This window comes from Mus caroli, chromosome 8, assembly GCF_900094665.2.
Source record: "Mus caroli chromosome 8, CAROLI_EIJ_v1.1, whole genome shotgun sequence".
NCBI classification, from domain to species: domain Eukaryota; kingdom Metazoa; phylum Chordata; class Mammalia; order Rodentia; family Muridae; genus Mus; species Mus caroli.
Genome location: NC_034577.1, coordinates 37,386,375 through 37,397,695, shown reverse-complemented (window position 1 = coordinate 37,397,695; position 11,321 = coordinate 37,386,375). Strand labels below are relative to the sequence as shown.

At 38.0% G+C, this 11,321-nt stretch overlaps 1 protein-coding gene across 1 annotated transcript in view; it reads left to right on the top strand.

Moving 5' to 3' along the window:
* Nucleotides 1–5,280, top strand: part of LOC110300223 (disintegrin and metalloproteinase domain-containing protein 26A-like) — a 19,403-nt gene extending 14,123 nt beyond the window's left edge. The window contains exon 4 of the mRNA XM_021170302.2: nucleotides 5,264–5,280. Coding sequence (XP_021025961.2) covers nucleotides 5,264–5,280 — 17 coding nt within the window. The remainder of the gene's footprint in view (nucleotides 1–5,263) is intronic.
* The last annotated feature ends 6,041 nt before the right edge of the window (nucleotides 5,281–11,321 follow it).

Sequence of the window (11,321 nt, the reverse complement as noted above, 5' to 3'; positions counted from 1 at the left end):
GTGTCTGTCTTCCATAAACATGGGTCCAACCCATGAGCCTCTGTAGGTGTTTCTTGGCATTTGGTGTCTCTCAGCTTGAAAGCCCTTCCCCCTTTTCATTCTGCTTTTTCATGGAAAGAATGGGAGCATCCAGTCCCATTTCTTCATGACAATTCCTGTCCACTAAAGGTTGGCCCTAGCAGAGCCAGAGTGAGTTTGGAAATCTGAGAGAACAATATGAGGTTCCTGNTTTGGTTGCTGTAGTCTCAGATCTTTAAATGCTTCTCAGCCATTCAAGATTTCTCTGAGGAGAGTTTTCAGTTTTAGGTCTGTACTCCATTTTTAATTGAATTATTTGGATTCTTTGTCTTAACTTCTCGAGTTTTTAAATAATTTTGGAGTTTAACCCTCTGTCTGCCGTAGGGTGATTGAAGATCTTTTCCAAATCTATAGACTCTCATCTAGTCCTATTGATGGTATCGTTTGACTTACAGAACGTTTTCAGTGTCATGAAGTCCATTTATGTATTTTTATCTGTTTTTAATTAGATTTATTTATTTATTCCCTTTAGAATCCACTATCAGCCCTCCTCCCCTGACATTACTTCCACATATAAGTAATCTTACAAATACCCCTTCCCCTTCTGTTTAGAGAAGAGGAAGCCAGGCTCTGGGTGTCCACTACCCACACATATCAAGTCCCTGTGGGACTAGGCACATCCTTTCTCACTGAGGCCAAAAACAGCTGTCCATTGAGTGGCACAGGATCCACAGGCAGAGAGGGAAGGAACAAGCATGGATAGAGCCCCTGCTCAGGTTGATTGGGGGACCTGTAATGCGTGAGACACTGTGCTTGTTCAACAAGCTGTCTCCTGTACTGATGACCTCAAGGCTCTGCCCCAGGAACTGTTCTATTAGATTTAGACCAGCAGCATTAGTTGACCATGCACTCCCTTTCCCATTGGATGGTTTTGGCTTCCTTGTCAAAAAATCAAGTTTCAATAGGTCTGTGGATTGATTTCAGTGCCCTTAATTAGATTCTGTTGATCAACCTGTCTGTTTCTATATCAAAATCATGCAGGTTTTTTTTTTAGATTTATTTATTTATTACATGTAAGTACATTGTAGCTGTCCTCAGACATCCCAAAAGAGTGAATCACAGCTCATTAAGAATGGTTGTGAGCCATTATGTGGTTGCTGGGATTTGAACTCATGACCTTCAGAAGAGCAGTCAGTGCTCTTAACTGCTGACCCATCTCTCCAGCCCACAATTCATGCAGTTTTTAACTACTATTTTCCTGTAGTACATGTTAAAGTCAGTGATGGGGATACCTCCACAGGTTCTTTTATTGTTCGAAAGTGCTTTAGCTATCCTGGTTTGAATGTTTGTTTCCATATGAATTTGAAAGTTTTCTTTCAGGCCCTGTAAAGTATTGTGTTGGTATTTTGGAGGGAAATCAATTAAATCTGTACATTGGTTTTGGTAAAATANCCATTTTCACACTATTTATGAAATTGATCCATGTGCATGGGAGACTTTGCATCTTTTGATGTCTGTGGTAGGAAATATTTAAAAATGTCACCGTCCCACTCTATACCCAGCTGCTCACTGCTCCAGCAGTCTCATGGCCTCTGCCTCTAGGCTAGCCCCAGCCATGACCTATAGTGGTCTTCCCAGCTCTGGTTTGCTTGCCTCAGGGGTGCTAGTAACTTCTCAGCCATCTACCCCCCTTTGACTAGTTGCCTCAAATCCCCTTAACCCAGTAAATTAAACTCTAGAAGCTTATAATTGATTAGTCAGATTTATATATCAATAAATTCTCAATTCACAGATGCCCACACAATAATCTCAGAGCCAATTGATAAGATTATAAACCTCCGACCTAGATAAGACAAATTGTCCTATAATTATCCATACCTTATTTGATATTCATAGCTACCTGTGACTATTTAAAGCCACCAGGAATCTGGATCGTCCTGTTCTTCCTCCATTTTCCTTCCTTCTCCTCTGCCCTGTCTCTGAAAATCTTAGCTCTGCCTCTTTATTCCCTGTCCAATCTCAGGCTTCTTGTTGTATTAATATTTGAATTGATTGGACTACAGATATCTTCTCCATTTTTATCTTCAGAGACTTGAAGTTCTTGTCCTATAGATTTTTCATTTTCTTGGCTAGAGTTAAATAGAATATTTTATATTCGTTGTGGCTCTTTTTCATGGTATTATCTCCCTAACCGATTTCACAGGCTGTTTAATCACTTGTACAATGAGGGCTACTGATTTCTTTGTGTTAATTTTATATCCAGCCACATGGCCGAAGGTGTTTATCACCTGTAAAACTTCTCTAGTAGAATTTTAGGGATCATTTATAGATACTCTCATATCATATCATCTGCAAATTGTGATATTTTGTCTTCTTCATTTCCAATTTGTATCCCCTTCATGACCTTTTGTTGTCTTATTGCTCTTGCTAGAACTTCAAGTACTCTATTTGATAGGGAGAGACTGGACTTCCTTGTCCAGTTCCTGATTTTAGTCGAATGGCTTTAAGTTTCTCTTCATTTATTTTGATGTTAGCTATTGGCTTGCTGTATATTGCCTTTATTGTGTTTTGGTATGTAACCCGTGTGTTTTTAATCTCTCTAAGACTTTAAATATGAAGGGGGGTTGGATTTTATCAAAGGCCTTTTCGGCTCCTAATAAGATGATGGTGCTTTGTTTGTTTGGTTGGTTGGTTTTTTATTTACATGGTTGACTACATTGATATATTCTTATATATTGAACTACCCCTGCAACCTGGAATGAAGCCTACATGATAATGGTGGATGATGTCTTTGATGTGTTATTAGATATATTAGAGTGAAAGTATTTTATTGAGTATTTTGCATCAATGTTCATAAGAGAAATCAGTCTGAAGTACTTTTTTGTTGTTGAATCTTTGTGTGAATTAGGTATCAAGATGACTGTGTCCTCATAAATTGACTATGTCAATGTTCCTTCTGTTTCTCTTTTGTAGAATAGTTTGAGGAGTATTGGTATTATCTCTTCTTAAAATGTCTGATAGAATTTGGTACTGAAACCATCTGGCACTGGGCTTTATTGTTTGGTAGCCTGTTAATGACTACTTAGATTTTCCAATTTTGTGGAATACAGGCTTTTGAAATAACACCTAATGATTCTTGAACTTCCTCTGTATACTTTGTTTTGTCTCCCTTTTAATTTCTGATTTTGTTGATTTGGGAAAGATCATTTTACTGTTCAGTTATTTTCACTAAGGCTTTGCCTATCTTGTTGATTTTCTCAAGGAATCAGCCCTGGGTTTTGTTCATTCTTCATAATGTTCTCATCTTTCTGATTGATTTCAGCCCACAGTTTGACTACATCTACTCACCTCTTGGATGTGCTTGCTTCTCTTTTCTAGAGTTTTCAGGTATACTTTTTGATTCATTAGTATGAGTATTCTCCAGTTTCTTTATGAATGTCCTCAGTGCTATGATTTTTCCTCTTACCACTGCTTTTATTGTGCCCCATAAGTTTGGGTATGTTGTGTCTTCATTATTTATTTCTTCCCTGCCCCATGAATTGTTACATCATGAGCTGTTCAGTTTCTATGAATATATATGTGTTCTATAGGTATGTTGTTGCTGAAGTCCAGCTTTAATCCATGATGATCTGATAGGATGCAAGGGGTTATTTCAAATGTCTGATATCTGTTGAGGCTAGCTTTGTGACTGATTATATGGTCAATTATGGAAAAGGTTAAAGAGGTGCCGAGAAGGAATATTCTTTAGTGTTTGCATGAAGTGTTCTATTGATATCTGTTAGATCCATTAGAATTATAACTTCTGTTAGTTTCATTATTTCTCTGTTTAGTTTCTGTCTTGATTATCTGTTCAGTTAAAGCGGGGTGTTGAAGTCTCCTACTATTAGTNGGGTTCAATGTGCAATTTAATCTTTTGTCATGTTACTTTTGCAAATGTGGATGCCCTTGATTTGGTACATAGATGTTCAGAATTAAAATGTCCTCTTGTTCGAATTTTCCTTTGATAAGTATAAAATATCCTTCCCNATTTCTTTTGATGAATTTTNCTTGAAAGTCTATTTCAGTAGATATTACAATGGCTACTCTAGCTGGCTTCTTGGGTCCATTTGCTTGGTAAATTTTCTTCCAGACTTTTACTGTAAGATAATGTCTATATTTTTTTTGCTGAGGTATGTTTCTTGTATATAGCAGAATGATGGATTCTGTTTACACATCCATTCTATTAGCCTGGTCTTTTTATTGGAGAATTGCATCCATTGATGTGCCCCAAGATTTGGATGTAAGTTGTATTCATTTTCATTTAATTTGGGATGGTTTAAATTTTCTTCTTGATTTCTTCTTTTAATCAGTGTTGATAGAGTAGCATGCTGTCTAGAATCCATGACTTTGAGTAGTCACTGTCACATGTTTTGTTTTGAAACTCTGTTTTACCACTATCAAAAACATGGAATTTAAACTTGCATACTACCAGATGGTCTCTTTTGGAGAAAGTCCCAGGAGCTTTTGAGAACAGCATTCTGCTTTGTTACATAGAGAGATGGGGCCTCCAAATACTATTTCTTGATAGTAATTCCTGTCTACTATTATCTGACCCTAGGAAAAAAATCTAGAGTGAAATTGGAAATCTGAAAGAGCAGTTTTCTGTGGTTTCTACTCTCACCTAGGTGGGATACTTACCCCTTGCTCTGCAGTTAATTTTTGAAAAGGTTTCAAAACTGCCCAATACATTATTCTTAGCCTATGAAGTTCAGCATAACTATGATATATCATTCCCAAAATTATGATCTAAGATCTCCAAGGGCTCCACCAACTCAGTCCACCATAAAAATCTGTCCTCCCACAGCCATGTAACAACCTCCAAAACCCTCAACATCTATCTACATCTTCTTCCCTTTATCTCTAGTCTCAGTGCATAGAGCTCCATATTACATGTAGCCCCCTTTGCCAATTTAGAAATGGGTGTTTCTCATTATTGAGTGAGGGAACACTTTAGTACTATGCTAAATTTGGGGTTTCATCATTTTCTTTCACCATCATGGGAAGATAATTAAAACCTGGATATTATTTCCTTAAAACCCATAACTAGATAGTAGATCATGTCGGTCAACTCTTTGTCCACTTTGCGTATAAAATGGAATCATGAAGCTATGTATAAATTTGTTTCATTGAGTAACTATTAGAAAATTATATATTCTTTGGAAATACAATTTTTAATCACACTTAAACTTTTACATTATTTTTTTAGTACTAAAGGAGATGTAATCAAAAGTAAAGCTAAAAGATTTCCTATTATAAATGAATAAAGCTATCACTAAATGACTTTAATTGTCCTCTGTACTTCCTTCCAGAATATTACCTGAGGCTCCCTGTGGGTTGAGGATAGGTTTCATTCACCCAGAAGAGAGAATTTCTGCATAGATACAGAAAAAAAAAAAATCCAGTTCTCTTAAGTTTTACACAGGACCATGTATCTATATCCAATGGTGTGTGGGTTTCAATTCCATTTCTGAAATATTTTTGATATTAAAATTATGTACTTACATATAACATTACACATAACAGTACTTACATATAAAATTATCTAATCAGACATGGAAGTAAGACAGTTCTCTGGCAGGTAGGAAATGAGGGATAGACAAGAAGAGTGGCATACTTCTGGCTTCTTCCTCACATTCCTGACAACAATCAATGGCCTATTATACTTTCCTTCCTTGAGCAGTCTTTGTCCTTCTGTCTGACTGGTATGGGTATGTTCAAGTCTAGTCCTAAACAAGCTTAACTGAAGCTGGTGGCCTATCAGTCTTGCTCTCTTTGTGGTTGCAGAAGCATGATACTGCTACCATGGCTAGGTGGGTGAAGACCCAGAATGTACTACAGCTTTTTTGGGAAGGTTGCAAGGCATACTAGAGATAAATGACAGAGCTAATAAAATCATGCCCAAGATCTCAACTTCCACATATGGACATCTGCTTTAAAAGTTGAATAGTGATGAGTCAGAATAATTTCCCATGAGATGTAGGTTAACAGAATAATAAATAGCATAACAAATGAACCTTCAAGAAAGCAATGATACCACTCTTATACAAAGCAGCTACATGGGATGGTGAATCCATCATGAAACTCTCGAATATATTGTGTTGCTAGATAATAAACAATTTGTTTACAAGGGTAGTAATGTCACATCTAGAAATGAAGTATTCACAGTTTTCAATGGAATAAATGGCTATTATGTTTCAGTAGTTATTGTTTCAATTTTTATTGGATTTAAAATCTGGACTGAACAAAACTATATAAATTTGCAAAGTAATATAGTTTGTGTTTAAATTTTTTTGTGGAAGTAGAATAGAACAACTGATAATGGTTATGATCAATACAATGTCATAAATTTTTGAGTCATGAAAGGATGGTATAAATTTAGGGATAATTCATTTAGGTACAGTTTGTTTACAATATGATAATTATGCTATTAACTGTTTTCTGTGCCAGGGCCAAGAAGCAGCAGTGGGTGTGTTGGGGAGCAGGGTGGGGGGAGGGCATAGGTGGCTTTGGGGATAGTATTTGAAATGTAAATGAAGAAAATATCTAATAAAAATGCCTTTAAAAAAAGAAACGAAAAGAAAATGTGGCAATTCAGCCTAAGGGGGGGGGGGGATGGGGAAGCCTTCATAATGGCCATAGAGGTAACTAATTGTACTAAACTTAGCAACTGTACTTGTGCTACGATGTGGGATTTACTTTCCCATAGGACCCATTTATACAACATTCTATATACAGATATTGTCATGGCAGAGACATTGTGTACTAACAGTGTGGTTGAAGAAAGAGAGCAGTGTGGTTTTGGATCCTCTGAATCATGTAAAAGATATCAATGCTGTAGACATGAGTGTGTTATGAATTCTGGTGCTACATATATTACTGGCTTGGTTGCAAAGACTGCAATTTCATACAACTGGGTATCCTGTGTAGAGAAAAGAACCTACAGCATTGTGTAAAGGAATTTCAGCTGATTATCCAGAAGATATGTACGTGGAACACACAAGCCCTTGTAGTAGTAGTCATTGCTATAAAAGCCATGTAGTATCCATAAAAATCACTGTCAGAAGATTACTGTCAAGGAATCCAAGATTGCAGATGAGACTTGTTATATAGACATGAGCGAGGTGATCATTTCAGTAACTGTAGTAACAATAGCTATGATTACATAAAATGCGAAGACTCCAGTCAACTTTGTGGACAAATTGAGTGTGAGAATGTGATGGAGTTTCCACTTATGAGAGACTATGAAACTGTGACTTGAACTCATGTGAATAGTGTAACCTGCTGGATAATGGAATACCACTTTGTTATAAACATAGCTAACAGTGGAGCACTGAGAGATGGCTCAGTTTGTAGGCCAGACCATATATGCACTGACAATGTGCTGATGATTCTTCATTGTTAAGTACATGTTCAGCAATACTTTGTGATATGCAAATGGTCTGTATCAATAAACACCACTACCAACGTCACTGGGAACCACCAGACTGTCAACTATGAGGATGTGAAGCTAGTAGAGACAGATAACCTAAATAAAGTCAAACAAGTATAATTACATGATAGCTGTTTTAATTCTCTTTTATGTTTTGATATTTTTTATTTGCATAATTGGAAGGATGAACTAATCCAACAAAGATAAACCAGAAGCAGCACACAGCAATGAAAGATTTACTGAAAAACAAAACCTCAATCTTGAATGTTAACCAGCAAAAATAGGATGCTAAATGTAAATAAATAAATAAATATGCACAAAGTACCTAATAAAACAAAAGAGAAAATATTTATGCGACAGGAATCACTTTTCATAATAGTGTGTAAATTTCTGAACATCACTGTATCTGGATTCCCAAGCCAGAAGTTCTAGAGATCACACTGTTTGCTTATCAAAGGCATCATCACCAAATAAAAGGAAATCCCACCTCATCCACACTTTTCTTTATTGTAAGCAACTTGTTGCCTAACTTTTAATGGAATTGAGGTCTGCTTCCATACCATAGGACTAAGCCACGGTTTTCTGTATGTGTTTCTATGTATTTGATTTCTCTAGGCTATAAAGCCCCTTCCCTGTAGCCGCCTGCGGCCACACTAACTGGATTCCTGAGTGGGAGGCCAGAGCTGTATGGAAGGAAATGGCGAGAGAAATAATGGAGGCCAAGACCTGTTTCTGTTCAATGTCGCAAAGTTTACTAAGAGTCTGTGCTTATAAAGGGAGGCCCATCCCCTGCCAATCCATTCTTGGTGCCTCTTGCCAGCCTGTAGGTGATCTGCTGGATGCTGTCTCCAGAATATCTCAAGGGCCTCTCAGCAGGTAGCAGTCTTAGAGAAGAGCAGCAGCAGGTGACAGGACAAGAGAGACATCTAAGTTGGAAGGCTCCACCCCAGGTGTTCTCATTCTCAGTGGCAGCAAGGTCAAAGCCAGCCTACTCAAGGCTAGGGGAGGCTACACTTCCCCTTTTCATTCTGCTTTGTCACCTAGAGAGAAGCAACCTCCAAATCCTATTTCCTGGTAAAAATTCCTGTCAACTAGAATCTGCCCCTAGGAGGGCCTGAGTGAGAGTGGAAACTTGAGCGAATGGTCTGAGGTCCCTATCATAGTTGTAGTCTCAGTTCTTATCTACATTGTATGAGTAGGTGATTTTCCCAGGTTTCAAAACTGTCCAACACAACTGGACTACTTTGTTAATGTTGCCATGATAAGACACCAAGAGAAAAACAACCAGAGAAGCAAAGGGGATATTTGCCTTATACTTCCTTAACACTGTCATCAAAGGAAGTCAGGGCAGGAACTTAGACAGAACAGAAATCTAGAGGCAGGAGCTGATATAGAAGCTATTATTGATAAGCTGCCACATACTGGCTTGTTACTCCTGCTTTCTTTTATTGTATTAGATATTTTCTTTCTTTACATTTCATATATTATCCCCTTTCTTCATTTCCTCTCCTTAACCCCCTCGCCCTGCTTATCAACCCACACACTCCCACTTCCTGGCCTAGCATTCACCTATAATGGGTCATTCAAGCCTTCAAGAACCAAAGGCCTCTTCCTATTGATGGTTCGCAAGGCCATCCTCTGCTACATATGCAACTGGAGCCATGGGTTCCTCCATGTGTACTCTTTGGTTGGTGGTTTAGTCCCTGTGAGCTCTGGGGGTACTGGTTAGTTCAAATTGTTGTTCGTCTGATGTGGCTGCAAACCCCTTCAGTTCCTGGAGTACTTTCTCTAGCTCCTTCATTGCAGACCCTGTGCTCAGTCTAATGGTCGGCTGAAAGCATCCACCTCTATATTTGTCAGGCACTGGCAGAGCCTCTCAGGAGACAGTTATATCAGGCTCGTGTTATCAAGTGCTTCATGGCATCAACAATAGTGTTTGAGTTTGGTAACTGTATATGGGATGGATCCCCAGGTGGGGCAGTCTCTGAATGGCATTTCTTCAGTCTCTGCTCCACACTTTGTCTCTGTATCTCCTCCCATGGGTATTTTGTTGCCCCTTCTAAGAAGGACTGAAGCACCCACACTTTGTTCTTCCTTCTTCTAGAGCTTCATGTGATCTGTGAATTATATCTTGAGTATCTGGGCTAATATCCACTTGTGAGTGAGTGCATACCATGTTTGTTCTTTTGTAACTGGGTTACCTTCCTCAGGATGATATTTTCTAGTTCCAAACATTTGCATAAGAATTTCATGAATTCGTTGTTTTTAGTATTTAATGGCTGAGTAGTACTCATACATTTTCTGTATCCATTCCTCTATTTAGAGACATCTGAGTTCATTCCAGCTTCTGGATATTATAAATAAGGCTGCTATGAACATAGTAGAGCATGTGTCCTTATTATATGTTGGATCATCTTCTGGACACTGAAAAGAGTGGGAAAGAGCCTCAAACACATGGACACAGGAAAATTTCCTGAACAGAACACCAATAGCTTATGCTCTAAGATCAAGAATTGACAATTGGGACCTCATAAAATTGCAAAGCTTCTGTAAGACAAAGGACACTGTCAATAGGACAAAAGGCAACCAACAGATTAGGAAAGATTTTTACCAATCCTACATCTGACAGAGGGCTAATATCCAATATGTACAAAGAACTCAAGACTCCAGAGAAACAAATAACCCTATTAAAAATAGGGTACAGAGCTAAACAAAGAATTTTCAACTGAAGAATAGCAAATGGCCAAGAAGCACCTAAAGAAATGTTCAATATCCTTAAATCATCAGAGAAATGCAAATCAAAACAACCCTGAAATTCTGCCTCCCACCAGTCAGAATGGCTAAGATCAAAAACTCAGGGGAAAGCAAATGTTGGTTAGGATGAGGAGAAAGAGAAACACTCCTTCGTTGCTTGTGGGATTGCAAGCTGGTACAACTTCTCTGGAAATCAGTTTGGCAGTTCCTCAGACATAATACTACATGAGGACCCAGCTATACCACTCCTGTGCATATACCCAGAAGATGCTCCAACATGTAATAAGGACACATGTTCCACTATGTTCCTGCTGCTTTCTTACAGAACCACAAATCAATTCTCCAAGTGTACCACCACCAACACCAATGGGCTGGACACTCCACCATCAGTCACTAAATGAGAAAATGGTCTATGGGCTTGCCTACAGGCCCATATCATGGGGGCATTTTCTCAGTTAAGGTTTCCTCATCTCTGTCACTATAGCTTGTGTATGACTGGCAAATATATATATATATATATATATATATATATATATATATATATATACAGATAAACACCATTGTCACTCCTAAATATACAGAAAAACTATGAAGCATTACACCCAAAATGATGACCTCACGTTTCTGAACCCTTTACTGAGTCCAGAAATTATAGCATAAAAGCCTCCTACAGCCAAGAAACAGCCACTAGAGCCCTTAACATCTAGCTGTAAATTTTTCCATTTGCTCTCTTGTCACACTGTAGAGCACAACATATCTGCTTCTCCCCCTTTGCCAACTCAGGAATGAGTGCTTCTCATCATGGAGTTAGAGGACACTTTAGTGCTATGCTCAAATTTAAATTTCATCGCTTCCCTTTACTAATGTGGAGAGATAATTAAAGCTTGGATATTATTTCCTGATAGACTATAACAGAAAATGATATAACAGAAAATGATAACAACTGGTTGTTAACATGTAAAAGAATTCGAATCAATCCATTCCTATCTCCTTGTACTAAGGTCAAGTCTAAGAGGATCAAGGAACTACACATAAAACCAGAGACACTGAAACTTATAGAGGAGAAAGTGGGGAAAAGCCT